The sequence below is a fragment of the Vitis vinifera genome, chromosome 2, assembly GCF_030704535.1.
Source record: "Vitis vinifera cultivar Pinot Noir 40024 chromosome 2, ASM3070453v1".
NCBI lineage: Eukaryota > Viridiplantae > Streptophyta > Magnoliopsida > Vitales > Vitaceae > Vitis > Vitis vinifera.
Genome location: NC_081806.1, coordinates 2,289,682 through 2,312,709, shown reverse-complemented (window position 1 = coordinate 2,312,709; position 23,028 = coordinate 2,289,682). Strand labels below are relative to the sequence as shown.

General features: G+C 36.7%; 4 protein-coding genes across 4 annotated transcripts; 2 read left to right on the top strand and 2 right to left on the bottom strand.

Moving 5' to 3' along the window:
- Positions 1-1,753, top strand: LOC100232921 (caffeic acid 3-O-methyltransferase). Its single transcript, XM_010662020.3, has 4 exons — positions 1-611; positions 697-1,007; positions 1,109-1,173; positions 1,306-1,753. The coding sequence occupies exons 1-4, from the start codon at positions 199-201 to the stop codon at positions 1,606-1,608; spliced, it is 1,092 nt and encodes a 363-aa protein (XP_010660322.1). The 5' UTR covers positions 1-198; the 3' UTR covers positions 1,609-1,753.
- A 6,586-nt stretch (positions 1,754-8,339) lies between these two features.
- Positions 8,340-12,742, bottom strand: LOC100241107 (metal tolerance protein 1). Its single transcript, XM_002278267.4, has 2 exons — positions 12,431-12,742; positions 8,340-9,787 (listed from the first exon to the last, which is right to left on the bottom strand). Exon 2 carries the CDS (start codon positions 9,785-9,787, stop codon positions 8,531-8,533), a length of 1,257 nt encoding a protein of 418 aa, XP_002278303.1. The 5' UTR covers positions 12,431-12,742; the 3' UTR covers positions 8,340-8,530.
- A 2,550-nt stretch (positions 12,743-15,292) lies between these two features.
- Positions 15,293-18,305, bottom strand: LOC100263279 (large ribosomal subunit protein uL11c). Its single transcript, XM_002278352.4, has 4 exons — positions 18,013-18,305; positions 17,745-17,917; positions 17,593-17,656; positions 15,293-15,729 (listed from the first exon to the last, which is right to left on the bottom strand). Exons 1-4 carry the CDS (start codon positions 18,218-18,220, stop codon positions 15,521-15,523), a joined length of 654 nt encoding a protein of 217 aa, XP_002278388.1. The 5' UTR covers positions 18,221-18,305; the 3' UTR covers positions 15,293-15,520.
- A 2,041-nt stretch (positions 18,306-20,346) lies between these two features.
- On the top strand, positions 20,347-21,041 carry LOC104881535 (brassinosteroid-responsive RING protein 1). The gene is made up of 2 exons (XM_019226158.1): positions 20,347-20,351; positions 20,657-21,041. Exons 1-2 carry the CDS (start codon positions 20,347-20,349, stop codon positions 21,039-21,041), a joined length of 390 nt encoding a protein of 129 aa, XP_019081703.1.
- The last annotated feature ends 1,987 nt before the right edge of the window (positions 21,042-23,028 follow it).

The window sequence follows — 23,028 nt, the reverse complement described above, 5'->3', positions numbered from 1 at the left end:
AGCCAAGATTGAAATCCCAGCAGTAGAAATAGACTTTTCACTGCGATTGAACAAGTTAGAGCCGTGCCAATTTAAACAACCAAGTTTTGATTGTGATATATATACATGTACATACGGCCAAGTTTCTGTGAACAAGATTGTAGAGTTAAAAGAATTGTCAATACCATCCTGAAGTTCTCTGTTTGGCACTGAAGCCCCATGGAAAAAAGGCAGATGGTATCATCAACCGAGGAAGAGGAAGACAGCCACCGCGAGTATGCTATGCAATTGGTAAGCGCATCTGTACTGCCTATGGTGTTGAAAGCAGCCTTGGAGCTGGGTGTGCTGGACATCATAGGGAGGGCTGGACCAGGGGCACTTCTCTCCCCTTCAGAGATCGCATCCCACATCCCCACCCACAACCCTGATGCCCCTTTTGCACTTGATCGCATCCTCCGCCTTTTGGCTAGCCATTCCATTCTTACTTACTCTCTTGACACCCACCGTGATGGCAAGGTCCATAGGCTCTATGGTTTAGCACCCGTGGCCAAATACTTCGTCCCAAACCAAGATGGAGTTTCGCTGGCTATTTACCTACGAACCATTCAGGACAAGGTCACAGTGGATATCTGGTAATTAGATTCACATAATCCTATTACTTCATCGTCATCATCTCCTTATTACTTCAAACTTTAATGTGAAAATCTTCCATAACAGGCACCATCTTAAAGATGCAGTTCTGGAAGGGGGACTGCCATTTAAAAGATCCTACGGAATGGATGCCATTGATTATGTGGGGAAGGATGCCAGGTTCTTCGAGATGCTCAAGGCCTCCAACAGGGACTACATCCCAATGTTCATGAACAAAATCCTGGAAACTTACAAAGGTTTTGAAGGTCTAAAATCATTGGTGGACGTGGCTGGAGGCAACGGCAGTGTCCTCAATTTCATCGTTTCCAGGTATCCTTCCATCAAGGGTATCAACTTCGATTTGGCCCCTGTTATAGAGAAGTTGCCCTCTTACCCTGGTATGGATCACATATCCCATCTGCTACTTGGCCATATTGTTCAGTTCAATCAAAGTAATTTCACACTGTGAACTGAAAGGAAAAGGATAATCTTGTTGCAGGCATTGAGCATGTTGCAGGGGATATGTTCACAAGCGTTCCAAAAGGAGATGCCATCTTCATGAAGGTCAGTTTTCAATTTTCAAAACCAAAATCAACTTAGAGTAGTTTCTTTCCATAACATGGATGAGAAATGTGGATAGAAGTCAAATAATGGAATGCTTTTGACTAATCTGACTGAGTGTTTCGAATGAAACAGAATATACTTCACAGTTGGAGTGATGAGCACTGCGTGAAGCTACTAAGGAATTGCTACCATGCATTACCAGACAATGGAAAAGTCATTGTGGTGGATGCGGTGATCCCAGATGCCCCCGAACCAAGCGCTCAGGTGAAAAGCACATATCAGCTTGATTTGTTTATGATGAATTTGAACCCTGATGGGAAGGAGAGGACAGAAAAAGAATTTGCAGAATTAGCAAAAGAAGCTGGATTTTTCAGTACCAAAGTGGCCGGCTGTGCTTATAGTTTCTCACTGGTGGAATTCCATAAAAAGATGTAGCATGATTTTATCATGATAGTAATATAGAGAAATGAGGATTGTTGTAAGTTTTGATACTAGTAATATAGGGAAATGAGGGTTGTTGGAAGAAGAATGTAGGCTTGATCGGTATTGAACTGAAGCACATTTCACCATTTTTTTATCATCTCAGCAGATTGTGTTTCTTATACTGTAAACAAACTAAAAACCAAAAAAAATCACTCAGATATCATCAGCTATGTAAAATCGAAGGGCCAAAAAGGCCACTCAAATGTTGAAGAGGCCTAGAAGGTTGAAAAGAGACATCCCCTCCCCTGTTAGAACTCATGGGAGTTTCTCTCTGAAGTTTGAAAAAGTGGTAGTTAGACTTAGTCTTTGTTATATATTGTTTCATATCAGATTCTTGCTCCATAATTTTCTGTTTTTAGTGAGTAGAAATATTGTCAATAAAATATAACAGTAGCTGAGATTTTTTTGCAATTTCCGTTTGGTTGTAAGCCTATAAATAGGCATTCTCATTTGTGAAATAGATGTGTGCCTTCCTTCGATTCTTAACTCTCAAATTATTTATTTTTTCCTTGCAAGTTCTAGTTTTTTTTTTTATAGATTTTGATAGTGGTATCAGAGCTCTGTTCCTACGGGCTATGAGGCAAAGTTTCTTTGAGTGTTTTGAGTGCTAAACACAGTGAGGTTGAGTGATTTATTTTGTTTTTCAGACAACTGTGAAACATGTCTACTTTCATCAATACTTCCTCTATAATTCTAGTGTTTAATGGTGAACACTATCACATTTGGGTTGTCAAGATGAGGATTTACTTAAGGTCTTAAGGTTTGTGGAATGTTGTGATGTCTGAAGCTGATCCACCACCATTGGGAGCAAATCCTACAGTTGCTCAGATGAAAGCATATGAGGAGAAAAAACTCAAGAAAGACAAAGCCATCACCTGCCTACATTCAGGACTTGCAGACCACATCTTCACCAAAATCATGGATCTTGAAACACCTAAACAGGTATGGGACAAGCTCCAAGATGAATTTGAGGGCAGTGACAAAGTCAAAACTGTCAGGCTCTTCACATTGAAGAGAGAGTGAGTTGATGAAGATGAAAGACAGCGAATCTGTGAAAGATTATTCTAGTAGGTTAACCAACAAGCTTTATGCACAGGAGCAAAGGGTCTTAATGAGAGGTGATGAAGCTACTGAAGGTGCTTTTCAAGCAAATCATAAGGGAAAGAGTTTTGGAAACCTGCAAGGAAAGAAGTTCTTCAAGAACAACAAACGAAAAGCTAAAGGATCTTCAAGAAAAAAAAATTTTCATCTTGCTCTCATTGTAGCAGAACCAACCATGCTGAGAAAGATTGTTAGTACAAAGGTAAACCTTCTTTTAATTGTAATTTCTGCAATAAACTTGGCCACAGTGAGAAGTATTACAGAACAAAAAAAAAAAATCTTAGTAGCAAACACAACAATATGCAAATGTGATTGAAGAAAACAAAAATGATGATGAGCAATTATTTATGGCATCACAAGCACTCAGTTCTCATGAACTGAATGCTTGGCTCATTGACAGTGGTTACACCAGTCACATGACCAAACATCTGTCAATTTTTACCTTCATTGACAGATCAGTTCAACCAAAGGTCAAGTTGGGAAATGGTGAAGTTGTGCAAGCCAAAGGAAAATGGACAATTGCTATCAGCACCAAGAGAGGTACAAAAATTGTCACTAATGTACTTTACATTCCAGAACTAGATCAAAATCTTCTTAGTGTTACACAAATGCTAAGAAATGGATATGCAATCCCTTTTATAGAAAATTTTTGTTTTATCACTGATGTACATGGAACAGAGATAGCAAAAATTAAAATAAATGGAAATAGCTTTTATTTGAAGCTTGATTTAATTGAAGGTCATGTCTTAAGTGCCAAGATTGATGAGAGTGTTGTTTGGCACAAAAGATATGGTCATTTCAACTTGAAGTCACTGAAGTTCATGCAAGAAGTTGGTATGGTTGAAAATATGCCTGAAATCATAGTTAATGCTCAAACTTGTGAAAGTTGTGAGCTACGGAAGCAACACCGCAAGTCATTCCCTTAAAATATGTCCAAGAGAGCTACTCACAAGCTGGAATTAGTTCATTCAAATATTTGTGGACTAATGAGCATAGCCTCATTGAGCAACAATGTATATTTTGCACTATTTATTGATGATTTTAGTAGAATGACTTGGGTTTATTTTCTAAAAACCAAATCACAAGTGCTCTTTGTGTTCAAAAGCTTCAAGAAAATGGTTGAAACTCAAAGTGGCCAAAAGGTTAAGGTTCTCAGAATTGATAATGGAGGTGAATATACCTCAAAAGAGTTCAATGTTTTTTGTCAAGAAGCTGGAATTATACACTAGCTGACAGATCCATACTCATTGCAGCAAAATGGACTCTCTGAGAGGAAGAACAGAACGGTAATGGAGATGGCAAGGTGCATGCTATTCGAGAAGAAGTTACCAAAGCTTCTATGGGCTGAAGTAGTTAGCACCTCAGTATATTTGCTTAATAGACTACTGACTAAGTCTGTTCAGAGAAAAACACCAATAGAGGCATGGTCTGGTGTAAAACCATCTGTCAAGCACCTGAAAGTGTTTGGCTCATTGTGTTACCTTCATGTGTCATCTATCAAGAGAGGCAAGCTTGATGAAAGAGTTGAGAAAGGTGTTTTTGTTGGGTATGCAATAGAATCAAAAGGTTACAAAATTTATAGCTTGAGTAAAATGAAAATTGTGATAAGTAGAGATGTGCACTTTGATGAAAATTCCTACTGGAATTGGGACTTGAAGAAAGTTCATAAATGTGATCAAACCACTCCATCTATTCTTAAACCAGCAGTAGAAAGTATAAGTATTGAAGATCCACTTGATGTTGAAGCAACTTTAAACACACCAGTGCTTAAGGTAAGGCCATTATATGATGTGTATGTGAGGTGCAATCTTGTACATGTTGAGCCTACATGTTACACAGAAGATGCAAGATTTCCAGAATGGATTAAGGCTATGAAAGCTTAAATTGATGTTATTGAAAGAGATGGAACTTGGAAGTTGATAGAATTACCTGAAACTAAGAAGGCAATTGGTGTAAAATGGGTTTTCAGAACCAAATTCAATTCAAATGGTTCAATCTTGAAGCACAGGGCTAGATTGGTTGTGAAGGGTTTTGCTCAAGTTGCTGGAGTGGACTATGGTGATACATTTGCACCAGTAGCCAGACATGACACTATAAGGCTACTACTTGCATTTGCTAGTCAAATAGGATGGAAAGTGTACCATTTAGATGTCAAGTCAGCTTTTCTAAATGGTATACTTCTTGAAGAAATTTGTGTTCAACAACCAGAAGGCTTTGAGGTTACTGAGCATGAACACAAAGTGTACAAGCTGCACAAGGCTTTCTAGGGTTTGAAGCAAGCACCAAGGGCCTGGTATAGCATAATTGACTCTCACCTAATCCAACTTGAATTTAGGAGGAGTGAAAATGAAGCTACTTTGTATTTGAAACAAAATGAGGATGGTTTGCAATTGGTAGTGTCACTTTATGTTGATGACATGCTAGTGACTGGAAGCAATGTATGATTGCTGGTTGAGTTCAAAATGGAAATGCAAGATGTATTTGAGATGTCTGACCTTGGCATCATGAACTAATTCCTTGGAATCGAAATATACCAATGCAACTCGGGTATCTTTATTTCACAAAGAAAATATGTTGTTGATATTCTCAAGAAATTCAAGCTAGAATCATGCAAAGAAGTAGCAACTCCATTGGCACAAAATGAGAAAATTTCAAAGAAAGATGGTGAGAAACTTGAGGAACCCTCTGCATATAGAAGCTTGGTAGGCAGCCTACTATACTTAACAGCAACCAGACCTGACTTGATGTTTCTAGCTGGTTTGCTTTCAAGATTCATGAGTTCACCTAACAATGTTCACATGGGAGTTGCAAAAAGGGTGCTGAAGTATGTTAGAGGTACAACAAATCTTGGCATCTGGTATTTAAAGACAGAAGGAGTTAAGCTAGATGGCTATGCTGATTTTCAGGTTATGTATTTACAATCGGTTCAAGCGTCATTTGCTGAAATTCAAGAAAACAAGAAGTAGTGGCACAATCAACTGCAAAAGGTGAGTATATCTCCTTAGCAATTGCTGCAAATCAAAGAATATGGTTAAGGAAATTGCTTGCTGATCTAGGCCATGAACAAAGCTCACCAACAGAGCTTTACTGTGACAACAAGTCAACCATTTTCATTGCTCAAAATCATGTCCAACATGGTAGGACCAAGCACATAAATGTAAAATTTCACTCTATAAGGGAAACTGAAAAGAATTCACTTGTCAAGCTGCATTATTGCTCAACTGATGTGCAACTTGCTGACATAAAGACTAAGGCACTTCCTAAATCAAGGTTGGAGTTCCTAAGGTTGAAGTTTGGCATGTCCAAGGCACATCTCAAGGAGGAGTGTTAGAACTCATGAGAGTTTGCCTCTGAAGTTTGAAAAAGTCTTAGTTAGACTTAATCTTTGTTATTGTTTCATATCAGATTCTTGCTCCATAATTTCTGTTTTCAGTTAGTAGAAGTAGTGCCAATAAAATCTTATAGTAGCTGAGTTTTTTTGCAATTTTCATTTGGTTGTAAGCCTATAAATAGGCATTCTCTTTTGTGAAATAGATATGTGTCTTCCTTCAATTCTTAACTCTCAAATTATTTATTTTTTCCCTACAAGTTCTAGTTTTTTTTTTTTTTTACAGATTCTGACATCCCCTTCCCCCACCCCACACCCCCCCTCCCTAGATATACAACACCATATCTATGACTAATCAGTCCCCCCCTTGCCATTTATTCATGTTCCATCTAAATGGTCCCATGGATGATCTCTACTTCATTAGAATAGGTCCCATGATCTCTGCTTGGGCCCTGATTATGGGATACCCCTTTTAACATTTGGATGCTACCCTGCTGAAATTATTTGCTTAATCCTTACTAACTTTATTCAGAATGTCTCAACTCCTTTCACTCCACCTCCTTATCAATCTCCCGTTGGAAGTTGGAACAACAATCTTCCAACAAGCTCTTCCTCTAAAACCTCCTCTATGCTCATTCACTAACAATTGTCGCTACTCTACTGTCTGCCTGCAAGCAGTGTGAAATACCAGACTTTGTTTATCTGATGGATCCCTCTTCTACATCAAGTTAACACTCAAGTTGCAGAGGAAAATCAAAGGGGAGAAAAGACGATGATAGAGGATATTCTAAGCTGATTATGTATGTATAACTACGAACCAACCAATGAATCATTGATTCATTGATTTATTCTCTTTGGGTTGGTAGATACCTATCTATGGTCCCCAGGTGATGATAGCATCTTGACTTTTGCAAGCACCCTTTTAGGATAAGAGACAGGTGAAATACTCATCCCTTCTACACAAGGACAAGGACGGACTAAGGATGACAACCAAAACATTTATATGTCCGTAGCGAAGACGAAGGGAAGCAACAATGACTTTTTTTATTTTGTTGCAACCGCTCAGAAGGATGACTGTTAAACCAAAGACCAGTATGGGTCGGACTCCTCTCGATAATGCACAGGAGGATCCATCCTGGATGCTATACACGGTCCACGGGGACAGATTTTTGTTCCTTCAGATTCTACTCCCAAGTAATCCTTGATGCAAATAATTTTCTTTTTTATTTATGTGTCAATTTGTTTTTCTTTTAAAATGACATAAATAAATGTTTTGGAAAGAATATCGAGTCTTTTAGAATGACATTGAAAGATATTCCAGAAAGCTGAAATGTTTGCACGTTGAGTACTAGTCAAAGTGAAGCCGCCTAAGAGTGAAATTTAGTGGCAATTGAAACATTCAGGTTTGTAGAGTTGAAAAGTATTTCTCAATCCCAACTCGAACTTCTCTGTTTGGCACTGAAGCCCCATGGATTCCAAGGAAAGCCAGATGGTAACATCAGCTGAGGAAGAGGAAGACAGTCACTGCCAGTATGCTATAAAATTGGCAAGCGCATCACGCATCAGTACTGCTTATGTTGTTGAAAGCAGCCATGGATCTGGGTATGCTGGAGATCATAAGGAGGGCTGGACTAGGGGCACTTCTCTCCCCTTCAGAGGTTGCATACCACCTCCCCGCCCACAACCACCCTGATGTCCTATTACACTTGTATGATCATAGCACCCCACTATCAAGGACATCAGCTTAGAGTGTTACAAATAAAACTGGATAATTCACAGCGGGAAGGATGAGCACTGCTTGAAGCTACTTAGAAATTGCTAGGAAGCATTATCAGACAATGGATAAGTGATTGTGGTGGATTTGGTCATCTCAGAAGGCCCTGAACCAAGAGTTGTTCAATGCACATTCCAATTTGATTTGGTTACGATGAATATGAACCTGGTCAAAAGGAGAAGACACAAGTAGAATTTGCAAATTTAGAAAAAGAAGCTGGATTTTCTTCTTCCAAAGTGGCATGCTATGCTTATAAGTTATAACTTCAGTGGTTGAATTCCATGAAGGATGTAACATGCTGTTGCATGTATCTTCCTGATTCTTTCACTATGTCCCCAAGCAGAGAATTTCTCATCTGAGCAGGAAGTTTTTCATCCACAGATCAAAACTCCATAAAACTACTCACATACCAGCAGCTCTGTAACAATAGCTGGGTATGAGAATAGATTCAACTGTAAGGATTCCCACATGGCGAAACACTAGATAAGACAAAATTTAAATTGAAAATCAAAAGGGACATAAGTCCACAGTAATGACTTACCAGCTGAAATTATATTTACTCTTAAAAAGAATTAGAAGGTTTAAAAAGAGACATCCCCAACCCCCCTCTCGCTTTCCCCTCCCTGGAAGCACACAGCCATACCTATGAGCAGTCATACCCATCTAAGCATCTACTCACGCTCTATCTGAATGGTCACATGGCTGATGTTATACTCCCTTCTGATGTAGTCTATAACTTTGTCTAGCACCATGTCAGCATCAGCTTCCGGCTTTATTTTGACATGGCAAGCTAATAACACCTTCCCTACAGTTATGGCCCAGATGTGCAATTCATGAATTGCAACTACCTCATCCATCTCACAGAGACCTTTCTCAAGCCTTGTTGCATCAATCTCTCTCGGTGTGCTCTCCATCAGAACCTCCAGAATGTTCCGCAGCATCCTGATTGTTGTGCCCAGAACAATTGCTGAGAATATGAGAGTGCATATCAGGTCAATAATCTTCCACTCAGGTTTATACCAGATGATTGCACCACCAATCATTACACCAATGCTCTGGATGGAATCCCCAAGTACATGAAGATACGCCCCCTGTACATTGATATTCCGCTGTGTCTTTTGCTTAACTCCACCCTTCACCTTATGTTCACCCTCAGAAGAACCCTCAAGCAGAGGTGCCATGAGACCAGCTTCATGAGCATGATGGTGGTCATCACTGTGTTGGAAATTTTCCTCATGATGGTGATCATGTGTGGTAATTTTTATCCCATACCGGTGCCTGTTATTATGATCCTCATTGCTATGTCCATGATCATGTCCACCATGCCCATGATCGTGCCCACCATGCCCGTGATCATGTCCACCATGCCCATGAGCATGATCATGACCGAGAAGGAGAGCCATAACAACATTAACAACTAGACCAAAGGCAGCAACAATAAACATAAGAAAGCCCTGGACTTCACCTGTATCATGGATAATTCTTGCAACAGCTTCATATACGAGGATCCCAGCAAGAAGCCATATCATCTGGATGGAAACCAGTGCACCAAGTATCTCAATCCTGAAGAAACCATAAGATTGACGTGGAGTCGCTTCCCATCCTGCTGCCCAAAGCGAGAACAAAGAGATAGCAAAGGCAGCAACATCTGACAACAGATGAGCTGCATCCGTTAAAATTGCAAGACTGTTGGCTTTAATACCTCCAGCAACTTCAACACTCATGAAAATGATACACAGTACAACTGCTATCAAAAGTTTCTTCATGGATGCTGCACGCTCTTTGTCATCCTTGGAAATTGTTTTAGCATCTGAGAATCCACATGTTGCTCCCTCACATATCTTACTTCTGCTTAGGCTCGTTTCTACAGTTGGCACATCTCCATGAATTTCAATTATATTGCCATGTTCAAGATTTTGAACTTCCATCTGCAAATTTACCACACCAATTGCAGACATTTTTTTTATCATATATGATCATAAATATGACATAGTATTTTGCATAATGGAAATATAGCATAAAGAAAATATAGAACGATACTTCATAAACTAGCCTTACACAAAAAAAAAAATAATGTAGACCAGTTTATAAAAATCAACTTCAATCAGAACAAGAAGGGATCTAGTAAAGAGAGAAATAGAAACAGATAGAAAAGTAAAATGAAAAAATAATTGCTTCATCATTCCAACAAAGAAGAGGAAGCACTGTCCAAAGTCATAGACATGTATAACTTATACAATCTTGGCCACCTTGTCTAAATGCAATATTTTTTGCTTTTATTTTTTATTCTTTTATTTTTGGATAGATACCTTCTCTAATTGCAATGTAAAAGGCTTAACATTCCAAATAGTTCAAATATATATATCTAAATTGGAAATACAACTGTGGAATCTTGACCAAACTTCTTAAAAAAGAAAAGTATGATTTCTAAACTAAATTTGAAAACAAGGAAAGAATAGTTCTCAACATAAATCAAATAATATCCTAAAGCATTCAAACATCCATCTATTTACAAGGCCACTCATAATACACCCTGTAGGTTCAGCAAATGGCAGTCCACTTAGAAGCCAATTTGGACCCCAAAATGAGCCCAGTGCTATACAACATTTTATCCAGGCCATCGTATCAGTCTTGCAACTGTCTTAGTTAGGAAGGGGCTTAAGCAGTATTATCACTTTCCAGCTGGGCATTGCCATCCATAAACTTCCATTCAAGAGAATGAATCAATACTTCTAAGTCCCACATAATAATAGCAAGCAAATATCTTCCAAATATCAAACCATGCAAGCCATTTCTGTCACAAATCTAGACTATAGTCTTAGAATTTGGTTTTGCCCACGAGTAAACAATGAATCAAGATAGCCTCTACCTCAACAGAGGTGAAAGTCAAGGTATCAGCCTCTTGGGCATCACTTTAGACCCTTGAGCTCCTGTTCCAAACCTGCTTCAACTTTTGACCCTAGGAGCCTCTTGGGAATGGAAAATCTCCATCATGGTTACAGGTCTGACAGTACATAAGAAATCCAATTCATCATGTTACTGTCTTATTTTAGCTTCAATGCTTCCATAATATGTTTACTTTAAATTTGTCCCCTTATATGAGATAGCATAAGAAGTCTTCAAGAATCCAAGAGGCCACTAGTTTTAGAGGATAAATATTCAATTGTTAGGATCAAGGATATATGCAACAAACCTTTCCAACAACCACAAGAAGTATGTGTGCTTAAAATTACAAAACTTAAACAAATTGGTAAAGATACGGACATCCAATGAAGCATAATAAAGTAGATTTGAACAAGAATAGAGGCAACAGGTAGCTCGAGGTTGAAGAAACTTTGGATTAAACTTCTACTTTATTAACGCAAAAATATAGTAAATGGATACAAGGCCATCCATGTTCCATGTGACTATACAACTGGCAATCAGAAAACACAAGTTTAAACAAGCATAGAAGATCAAACATGGAGTTGGTAGCCATAGGAATTCCAAACCTTTTAAATACTCGCTAAAACATTAATCTAACCACTTGAGTTCATGAATTTCACATTATTTTTCTATAGAACAGAGTAATTATCATGACGGATGAGTTGGGGAATTACATAGTGGTTTAATGCTTATCATAGAATTACAAACAATGTGGTCAAGAAAATTTGAAGGTGCAGAACAATGGTAAAAGAATAGGTCTATCCAAAACAGTGTGGTACCACCCCTGTTTGGAACGCAAAGGAATATTGTCACCCACCAATACAGAGGGGGTCCATTTTCCAAAGGCTGAAATTTCATTTCACTTCCTTTCCTTTCCTTAGAAGTAGGATGAACATGACCTCTTCACCAAACATTATTGAGCTCCCCATTTTTTACTTCTTCAATTTAAAGATGATGGCCAAGACCATAACAATTTCCACTTATGGACACATTTCAATAACAGAATTCCTGAGAATGAATATTGAAAAGAACATAACAAGCCTTCACTAGTTCAGGTAACAATTTAGTAACTAGAATAGCAATCTGGGAGTAGCAAAAAACAAACAAAGATATCAACCAAAGAAAAAAGGGCACGAATGTGTGGAAGAAGACAGTGTTATTGTCTTAAATGATATATTCTTTAGCAGCCAACCACATCACCACCAGCCACGTGAAAGAAACAGAGGCGCTAAACAGACAGAATGTTATCTTCAAAATCCAGAACAACCCAGTTACACAAATCAAGCAGTCAACACCCGCAGGCCTCAGAAACAGCCAGACAAAATCACAGTAACAAACGCATTACCAGAGACAAACCCAAATCACGCATCACAACCAAATATAACGAAACCAAAAAACCAGGACATCAATACCACAAAACCCATACCGTGCCACCCACACAGAACAAAGAAACACCACCACCAGATCCCAAGATATCACGTAAAAGCAAATAACACAAAATCCCTCAGGATCTCCCGTAGCACTCCAGATTCCCAATTCCCAACACCATAACCCAAATCAGAAAATTAAAAAAAATTAAAAATAAAAATAAAAAGTTACTTTTCTAGTAAATAAATAAGAAAAAATTGGTGGAGGAGAGAGAAGACCTTCAAGCAGTCGTGTTCAGAGTAGAGGATTCCAACTTGAAGAAAAAAAAGGCTTTGTATTATGGCGTAGCGATACCCTCTTGACGCTGGTCTCAGAGCTTTGAGGAGGAAATGGGTAGATAACTGTGGATTTAAATTTTTTATTTTTATTTTTTTTCCTGTTTCTCTCAGTTTTTGGAGCCCCCACTCTCTCTGCCTCTCTCTAGGGTTTTGGACGGCGCACGATACTCATCGCTGGTCACGAGTCGTCCCTCTGGATGAGATGATAAAAAAAGAGACGATAATAATGATATCTTTTTGTTGTTCTTTCTTTAGTCACATTAATTGCATTTGTTTTTGTACGTATTAATTGCCCACTATTCAAAAAAGGCGGTTGTCCTTTCAACACCACATGCTTTTCTGGACTAGCCTGCCCCACTTTGTTAACCCCATTCAAGTCTGGCCTCCACCGCACATTCAAATAACAAATATATGTTTTTTTATTAAATAATAATGAATAAATTATATTAAATATAATTATCGTCATTATGATTCATTAATTTAATAAAAATATAATAATTATTTTTTATTTAATATTTAAATTTTTTTATTCAAAATATTAATATTAGAATATATGCATAGACATATCATCAAATTTACTATAAAACTTATTTCCAATTTAAATTATATATCATCAAATTATATAACATGATACATCATTAAATAACAATATGAAATATTGTTTTTTTAAACAATGAATAAAATTTAATTTTTTTCTTCTCTTTAATATAATCATTCAATAAATATAAATGTTTTAAAATAAAATATATTTAAACACAATCATAAAATAGATTAAAATTAAATTTTTTTATGAAATAATTAAAATCAAATTTAAATATAAAAAAAATGTGTTATTAGCTAACACCTCACATGCTTGCATGTGGATCAAACCTAATATTATATAAAAACTCATGTTTATGTGTATGCTTATTTTATAAGTTTTTTTTTTTTGAAAAAAGAAAAAAAAGAGTCTCCTAATAAAATGATGTATTTAACATTTGGATATAGTTTAAAAATTATATCATTTTATCAAAAATTAAAAATATATTTATCAATTAGAGAATAATTTTTAATCAATGGGTACTATTTATAGAATTAATTGATAGAAAGGAATGCAATAATTTTTAAATATGTTAATTTAATATTTTTTATGTTTTTATTTGAAAACTAACTCATTTTTTATATATATAATTAATTTTGACCATTTCAAGTATTTATAAATATATTTTAAAAAAATTGTCATTTAAAAAAAAAAAAAAAAAGAATAAGAGCATTTTTGTCATATGGTTAAATTTTTAAAATTGGTTTTTTCAAGTACGCTTTTAATCAAGTAGCCTTATCTTATATGGATCGAATTATGAAATAGTAAAATGTGGTCTGTGGACCGGGAATGATATTAAAAGGAGGAATGTCGGACAAGCGAGACAAAGACAAAGGCAAAGTAGGCAAGAGATGGTAAGAGTAGCGGAGAGGACAAGGGTCTAGCTGAGGTAGACTAGTGCCATCCACGTAGAGAATGGGTCCCGCTATTATATAGCCTTTGAGTTGATCGGCATTTCATTCCCTTTTTGCATGGGAATGGGAATAGTAATGGGAATGTATTCAATTGCCTAATAAATCGATTGGATTCAATCATTTCTCCGGAGAATTGCTCCCGTGGAAAGCGTAGAGGAGCCGCCCACGTTTTATTTTCATTCGAGAGCATCAGTCTTGAGCCGTCCATCCACTATCCAATATCTCTTGATTCCGTTAAAAAATACATATTTGAAACCATATTTTAATGCTTCATTGAATTTGTATTGAAATCGCAATTTTATAATAATTTAAACGAAAATATTATTTTGAATAATGATTTCAAAACATGTGTTGGAGCAAAAGGGCAATTTCATCCAAAACCCTGATGGGTAACTCAGTTGATCCGATCTTGGGTTTGTTTCCTAATAATCACTAGTTCGAGTCTCCTTAGGATGATTCGAGGTTTACCCGATCGGTTATCAAAAAATAACAAAAAGGTCAATTTGATCCAAAATTCTAATATATCATACAATACATATGGATCATCAATTGGCTTTCCAAATTTTCCCAACTATCCTAAAAAAACATGCATCTTCTATTAATTTCAAGGTTCAAGACAATCACTCTCTAACATCTTCTCAAGCCTTAACACTTCATCATTCCATGCGAGGAATCCCTACTATGAAAACCCACCCCAGCATTAGCATACCCTTTTACCATCACATCCACTCATCCACCACAAGCATCACCATGCCCCCACCACCACAATTGCCCCAGTCACATCCCGCCCAACTGGCGTTCTTGTCGCCACTGTTTTAATTCCCGTTGTGTTTTGTGAATTGTGATCACCTATGCCCACTTCCCTTTGATTCGTCTCTCTCCCGAATATGAACACTATTCATATTTGAAACCCCAAATAGATAAGGCCAAGAAAAAGGCCAGTGTGAAAATGCACATCACTCTGTGAAGCCTCATTTTCAGCCAAATTTCAAAAATTCACTCCTAAATTTTGTCATTTTTCTCAACTTGTCAAAGTTCTGCTCTATCCAAATCCCCTAGTGCTTATCCAACATAGAAGCAAAGTCTGTTAAAGTCTCTATGCAGATCGATTAACAAAATAATACCCTACTGAAGTCAAACTCTCCATTTAGCTATAACAATGTAAACTAGTCAAACAATTGGATTAGGAGTATAGATCAGCAAAACTTAAATTTAAAACCCTTTGTCACTGCTTTTAGATAAGGGTTCAGTGAAAGAGACTTGAGATTAAAGATTGTCTGTCAGCGGGAGGACATAGAAGGCCAGTTCTTGGTTGGAATAAAGACTTCTCATTTCTCAACTAAGCTTTCTGATCACCACTCTTGGATAATTACGCTTCTCCAATGGAGCTCCAGTCCAAAAGCAGAAACTAATTTATACCAAGATGACCAAAATTGGAGGTACAGAATATTACATCAGGAGTGCTGTTACTTTTCTTACACATGGATGAACTGAAACAGAATTGTAATAAATTCAATGGAAACAGAGACAAAAGGACTATAAAATGACCTTCTTTTTGGGTTCAAGAACAGGAGGATCAACTTCAATGCCCATGTTAGCAGCAGTGCCAGCAATAATTCTCATGGCTGATTCAATACTAGTGCAGTTCAAGTCTGGCAGCTTTTCAGTTGCAATGGTTCGCAATTGCTCAATTGTGATCTTCCCCACCTTCTCTTGCTTTGGGTCTTTTGCGCCTTTCTCCGCTCCTAGTTAAACACTCGATACAATTAAATAACTCTTTACAGGATCATGCAACTTAAAATGGCAAAGAAAAAGAAATGGATAATCATTTCTGGCGTTCATATCTATCATCAATCACTATTCTACATTAACAAACTTATCCACAAGAAAAAGTGGTTTTTCCTGTAGGCATGCACTAAAATGCGTGCAGGCGTGGGCCTTCCTTGGAGCCCAACTTTTCCGGGGAAATAATGAAAATATTCTAAATACAAGACTTCATCTCTAGCATAGGCAGCCACAATAAGCACAACCAAGTTATAGCATGCTTAGTGAATCCCCGAGCATCGTTCTTCTTTAATGCTTGGGTTTACTTTCTTTGGTTTTGCAGAGTTTGTTAGCCTAAAGATGGTTACATAAAAGTCTTCTTATTTCATCTTCTCCCAATCTCATAACGTTTTGAAAATCGTCTTTCCTAGTGGACTGTGATAAATTGGTAGGTCTGGAGCTCACAATTCATTAAGCAGAATAACTCATATAGCCGATCTGAGACAAGTGACTGATGGATGAGAAACTTGAAAGGGAATGAGCTTTAAGCTAGTAGAAAAAGCAGACATCAGCAATTCAGCAGAGTAAGAAGAAAATCAATAACAATAAATGAGATATGTTGCCCATGTAAAAGCAGCTGTGACGTAGGTAGTTGTTTTGTTTGGGAAACAGTACAAGGACAAGAGCTGCTTGTTTATCCTTGATCAAATAACTGCTGTTCATGCATCTTTATCATGGGCCTTGATAACTTCTTGCACTTTTTGTTGGTGGGCTAAGGCCCTGTAAAAGGACTTTATGACTTGAAAGAAATGTTTAATATGGAAGTCATAATGTTGTTACTTCTTACAGAAGCATTAAAGTTAGCAGTTTGCAACTTTTCTGGAGAAGAAAAAAAAAACCTAAATTATTATAAGCTAGGAATGAGATAAGAGCTTCTTCCTTCCTCGAGTGATGCACTCTCTCAAGGAATGGCTGGATCTGTCATCCAATGCAACTTCACAAAGCAAAGACAAAGGCATGCATTTAGCAAAAGATTCAAAACAAAGAGAACATTGCATTACAACCAACTCCAAAGCAGCGGCCTTGTCCAGCCACACAGATTGAAGCACAAACCACATGAAAAATTCTTGACCCAAATGGAACAAGGCCAAGGTATTTGCCAACCATGCACACACTGTTCTACATCAGAGAGATGGTTTTTGAGGCAATTTAACATAACCGTAGTTTTAAATGGTTTTTGAGGCTTATGTCTCAAGGCCCACCTCAAGGCAAGACTCGAGTAAAACACTCCAAGCACACACCTTGAAATTCATATTTAAGTAGAGTAAAGTACAGATAATCCATGTGGCAAATGCCTCACAGCTAGAGGATCGCTTCAAGTTAGAAATGTGCACCTTAAAAGCAACCTACAAATGAGCGCTTATCCTACGAGAATTGCTTCAAGTTTTGCTAATGCCATATCTTCAAGCAATCAAAATGGTAAAATGCAGCAATGCTATATTGTCAGGCAATAAAAAAGAAGAGTCTCAAGTCCAGGTGGGCAAGCTCAACCAATATTTACAATGAGAAGTACTAAAATGGTTCAAGTATTCAGAGTTAAAATGCCATGCCATGAATGTTACAATTGCAATCAATAAGTAAGAATCTACTCTACCCAATTCTACTTGTAAGTAGTAATAACACAATTCAGCTCAAACCATGATGAATTGTAAAATCAAATTGGCAATACCTCTCAACTTCATTACAAATAGCAATAAGAAGAGGAAAATGAACAAAAAAGGAGATAAATGAAACACATAAAAAAAAAGAACAAAAACATCAAACACTTGGTGAACATCACATACCTGCAGCCTTAAGGAGCAAAACTGAAGCAGGCGGGGTCTTCAAAACAAAAGTGAAGCTCTTATCCTGCGAGCAAACAAACCACGAAACCTTCAAAAGCTGCTCAATTTATCCAAATTTACGGGGACGGAAGACAAGAAAGCGAGAAACCCACATCGTAGACCGTAATTTCAACAGGAATAACATAGCCAGCCTTGTCGGCGGTCCTAGCATTGTAATCCTTACAGAAAGCCATGATATTCACACCCTTGGAACCCAGCGCTGGCCCGACGGGCGGTGCCGGAGTGGCCTTCCCCGCCTCCAGAGCCAGCTTAATCATTCCAGTCACTGCAACAACAAGAGAGAGAGTCGGGTTGTCTTCCGTTTTTCTGTAATTTCCCAGGAACCAAACAAAGGGAGGAATTCGAAAGAATCGCTTTTACCTTTCTTGGATTTACCACCGGGCTTAGGTGGGGCCATAGAGATGACAGTGAGAGCCCTCGGAGTAGAAGAAAGGAATGGGCATTTTTTTGTGGGAAGGAATTGGAGCGAAATGTTGGGAACTGAAGATAAGTTCAGAGACGATGAAGACGAGAGCTTCACATTCTTGGGAAGAAGAAGAGATTGATAGTTGCAGACTGAAGACGCCATTGTTCTCGCTTCTGAACTCGCGACTGACCCCTGCCAAGACGCTTGTTTCTGGATAACACAGCCGGCGTGGATAATCCCATAAACGACACCGTTTAGATGGGATAATAAAGCGACCACATTTTGATTGGGCTCTCAAATTGTAAAGCCCACCCCCATGGCCCGTTGTCACCTAATTCGATCCAAATAATTTGGGTCTAAGTTTGTTGGGCCCAAGAGGAAACAAACTTGTGCCCTACATTTTTCGTTGGATTGAACCAAAATCAAAAAGTCTCACCAAAATTAAACTTGGGCCCAAGTGTAAAAAGTCTCACCAAAAATTGTTTTCATGATATTTTTATATAGCATCTTTAGTTGTTTTTTATTATTTTCACTTATTTTAAAAAATAATTATAATGATTAAAAATAAAACAATAAATATAAATATTATTTTTAAAATATGTTTAAAAATATTAAAAATAAGTTTAGAAACATTTTAAATTTTCAAACAGAATTTTGCTTTACAAAAATTAGATAACAGTTTTTAAAAACTATTTTTTAGAATTTTTTTCGAAAATCGTTACCAAATAGACTCAAGTCATAATATTTTTAAAAGCAACTTTTAGTATAAGAAACATTTTTAAATGAACAAAACTAAGAAATTAATTTTAAAAAAGTTGAAAATCCATTTATGGTATTTTATGGAAAACACTGGATAAGTGATTTTTCCAAAAATATTTTTATTAAAAACATTTTGAATAAAAATATTGTCAAACAACTCTTACATTCCATTTCATAATGCTTCTAAAAATCACTTATAACATTTTTTTTTAAATGTAGAAAATATTGAAAAATAAATTATAGAACTTAATGGAAAAACACTTGATAATGATTCTTCCAAAAAGAATTTTAAAGAAAAAACTTGTATTAAGAGTATACTTCTTCCTAATATGATGTCTTTACCTCTGAATTGCACCATCTACATCTCCAATTCTAGCTAACATTAAAACCACTTTAAGAGACTTAATTAGTTGACAAAGTCTTTTTAGCCTATTGGAAAAGTCATTTTCATGTCCAAAGTGGCTAAGCTATCCCACATCTTTCATCAATAAATGTGGTAGCTTTGGGTTAACAAAGTCATGCAATAGACTTTGCACCTTTCATTGGCTAAGAATTTGGACCACAAAAATTTAGACTATTCAAATTCTACTAGTTTAGTACAAGTTCATGATTGAAACAAATTTGCAATGCACCAAAATTGACTAAGTCTACTTTGACATTTATGGCAAGAATGGATACTTCCAAATTGCTAATATGTGTCACTTTATGTAATTGTAATTTTAACCTAAGGTTTTTATCTACCATCCGATGGTGACTAATCATGACTCCACACGTCACTATAAATAAATAAATAAATAAAAGGTAATTTTAATTTTCATATCTCACTCTTTTAAATAAATAAAAATTATTAATAGTGTTTTTATTATAAACACTCCTAAATAAAATTACTTAATATTTAGATGTAAATTTAAAAATCTCCTAAATAAAATTACTTAATATTTAGATATAAATTTTAAATTTTAAATTTTTTTGATAAATTTTTTGGTAACATATTTATTAACCAACATCACACCCATACATAAATAGAAAATTAAAAAATCGCAAGATTTTAACAATTTTATGTTTAAGAAGTACTGCATCAACACTTAACAATTCAATAATTAAAAGAAAAAAAAAAGTATCATTATATATATATAAGCTGGTCCCGGGCATCCTGACAAATTCAACAAAGAATTCGAAGATATCCGGAATGAATGAAGTGCATATTCTACACAATATCAAAAATACATTTTTCACACGTGATTTTTGTGAAATGATTGTCCAATATTGCGCGTGACCCAGTTTGTAACTATAAATGTACTTTCCTTCTGACAGATGGCCGCCTAAAGACCATTCAAGGCTAACAGATGGATCACTCCAAAATCCCATCTGCCATCCGACTCATATACAGATGGGATCAACACAATCATTAAAAATTTCTTGAAATGATTTGGTTAGAATTAATCACTGGTTGCTTTTTAATTTAAGGCTTGCTTAAACACTTAAGCATAGACCATTTAATTGGCAAACAAGTAAATTAATAATTTAATATGGCGTAAGTTTTTGGTTACGTTTTGTAAATTATACATTATGAAGGCTAGTTGCAGAGGACGTGAGAATCATGTAGCTAAACGATAATAGTATATAATTGGGCGTCTTGTCTTGGATTTAGTTTTGTAAGTCACCTCAGGAGTTCCCAAAGCGGCACACCATCAAAATCCTCCAATCTTCTGGCTTAATTCGGCCTTTGTGGTGCTCCTTCACTACTTTGTTCTAAGTCATTCTGCAGCTAGCTACTCTCTCTCCCATGGGGCTTGACTTTGTTCTAAGCATTATGCACAACTTGCTTGGGCATTTCAGGGTCATGGTCATGGTGGCACTTGCTTGTTTGGGTCTGTTGAGCCCACCAGAACAAGCTTATTCTGATGAATATACTTCCAGTTGTGTTCTTGTGATGGACGGGCAAACCCCAGCATTGATTCCAGTCTCAGTTGCAGTGGCATGGATCAAGAAGAGGGTTCCAGTGGTACAATATGGAAGTTTCCTTGAAAGACTTGGGATGCATGAGCATGGAGATGAGGATGCAGTGTGCCGTGTGTGCTTGGATTGCATCAAGGGAAGGCATGCGATCAGAGAGCTGTCCAACTGCTGTCATGTGTTCCATCAGGAATGCCTGGATGCTTGGGTAGATGAGGGTCAGGTCACTTGCCCTTTGTGTAGATCCATGCTACTTCCAGCTAAGTGAGAGAACAAGTGATTGTAGAAGACACCCGATCCATGGATGACCCAGCAGCGCACTCAGACATCTTATCCAGACATAACTCAACTGTGGTAGGATTGGGCCCACTGTCTCCCACTTCTTACTTTGCCTCCAGACTGGATGTCTCTAGCTCCCTCTTCCTTGATCCTAAATTCAAAGATGAACAACTTCTTAATAAATATTTAGTGAATTATACTTGACAGATTTTCTCTCCCAAATGGTTCTTTTCATCCCTTATCTCCATAGGAGTTGGGCGGCAGCAGCCACCTCCGTCAGGGTCACACAGCTGATGAACTCCTGGGGGTTCTCCAAATTGCATGTAGACATGAAAATATTTGTTTGGATTGCCCCAGGGTCATGTATGGTTCAAAAGGCTTCAGGTGAGCCATTAATTAAAGCTCCCAAACAATTGCTACTATACGTATTTTCATCTTCAAAAGGTATATCTAGCATTTATTATGCAGCCAGTATCTTTATCCACTTTTAGAGTTTGACGGGTCATATTTTAAAAGCATAGGAGCCAAACAGATCCTAAAAAGAAGAGGAAAGTCTTGTTGGGGGTTCTGTTCAACTCTCACCAAACAGCTTCAATGACATCTAGAGAAACCAGGTGCGCCAACAAACTCAATGAGGCTATAGTCAAATAGTCCCAGTTGTGGAAGCCCAAGTAAAACCCACGATCAGCATCAAGACGAGGTTGCCCTGATCAATTTAAATTTTAGTGAAAGAAAATATCAAAAACAGTTTGAAAAAAAAAAAAAATCTATTTTTTTCAGTGCAGATGAAAACCGACCATATTAAGACAGTGTTTGGGTGACATAGGCCAGAGATTTGATCCTGGTTCCTGTTTTCAAGAACTGTTTTTGTTCTTGAAAATAAAAATCATAAAAAATTTGTTTGGTGAAGGGATGTGTTTTTGTTTTTTGTATTTTCTATGTTATCAAAAACTTTATTTTTTAGAACAATAAAAAGATATTGTCATAGTTTTTTCACTATTCAAAGATTAGAATATTTTTCATGTTCTTTCTTTCTTCTTTTTGTATTTTTTTTTGGTTGTTTTTTGTGTTTTCATAAAGGTGAGTTTTACCCGACTACCACACCCTTACCTGTGAACCCTTTCTTCTTCCTTAAATTATTGAAATTAATATATTTATACATGATGACAAAGTCATTATTTGTTTAAAAAATTTATAATTGATGTAAAAATTTTAAAATTAAATAATTTTTTAAGTTTAAATAAATCGTGCATATGAAAATTACTTATATATTTATAATATCAAGTTAATGGAAGAAAACACTTTATTAATTAAAAAAAATTAAATATATATATATTTTTTTTTGTTTTTGAGAATAAAACCTGTTTTATAAAATTGAGTTTTCAAACACATTTTTTTTTTCTTATCAAAACACAAAAAACTGCTCTTACAACTGTGACTAGAATGGACATTACACGTTAGGCACTCCAGGCCCTATCCAGTTGATGACATTTGGCAGTGCCACACTGGGCACTGGGCAGCTTTTACCGCCCAAATCAAAATCACAGATGGTGTGTGACACAGTGACAGTGTAAGGTGGCATGGGAGTATGGATAAGTTTGAAACAAATTATCAACTTTTCCCCTTTTCCCTGTACTTAACGCTTCTGCTAACCATATACAAACATGTTCATGTTAATGTTGTAATAAAGTACCTGGTTCGGTTTTAATAAAGATTATGATATAATTTGTACAATACGTCTGTGTCCAATAGTAAGGAGACAAGTAAGAAAATGTTTCAGATTCTTGGTTTCTAATTTTACACTTGGACCAGGATCCCTTCACAATCTTCCTAGTCTTCAAATACTGGCGGCAACCCTTCACATGTTCCCCCACTTCTTCTCTTCTTATTCCATCATTTCTCTGGTTCTATGTACTCTAATTCATGGGGTTCCCTTACGCAAGCATTAATATAGCAAGGCCACCCAAAACCATCAT

Bases quoted from the DNA above. Each gene is read 5' to 3' on its own strand.
- LOC100232921 (XM_010662020.3), top strand. From the start codon at position 199: ATGGAAAAAAGGCAGATGGTATCATCAACCGAGGAAGAGGAAGACAGC. The intron at 612-696 runs GTAATTAGATTC...CTTCCATAACAG, and splicing joins AAGGTCACAGTGGATATCTG to GCACCATCTTAAAGATGCAG. The intron at 1,174-1,305 runs GTCAGTTTTCAA...CGAATGAAACAG, and splicing joins GAGATGCCATCTTCATGAAG to AATATACTTCACAGTTGGAG.
- LOC100241107 (XM_002278267.4), bottom strand. From the start codon at position 9,787: ATGGAAGTTCAAAATCTTGAACATGGCAATATAATTGAAATTCATGGA.
- LOC100263279 (XM_002278352.4), bottom strand. From the start codon at position 18,220: ATGGCGTCTTCAGTCTGCAACTATCAATCTCTTCTTCTTCCCAAGAAT. The intron at 17,918-18,012 runs GTAAAAGCGATT...TTGTTGTTGCAG, and splicing joins CGGTGGTAAATCCAAGAAAG to TGACTGGAATGATTAAGCTG. The intron at 17,657-17,744 runs GTGGGTTTCTCG...GTTTGCTCGCAG, and splicing joins TTGAAATTACGGTCTACGAT to GATAAGAGCTTCACTTTTGT.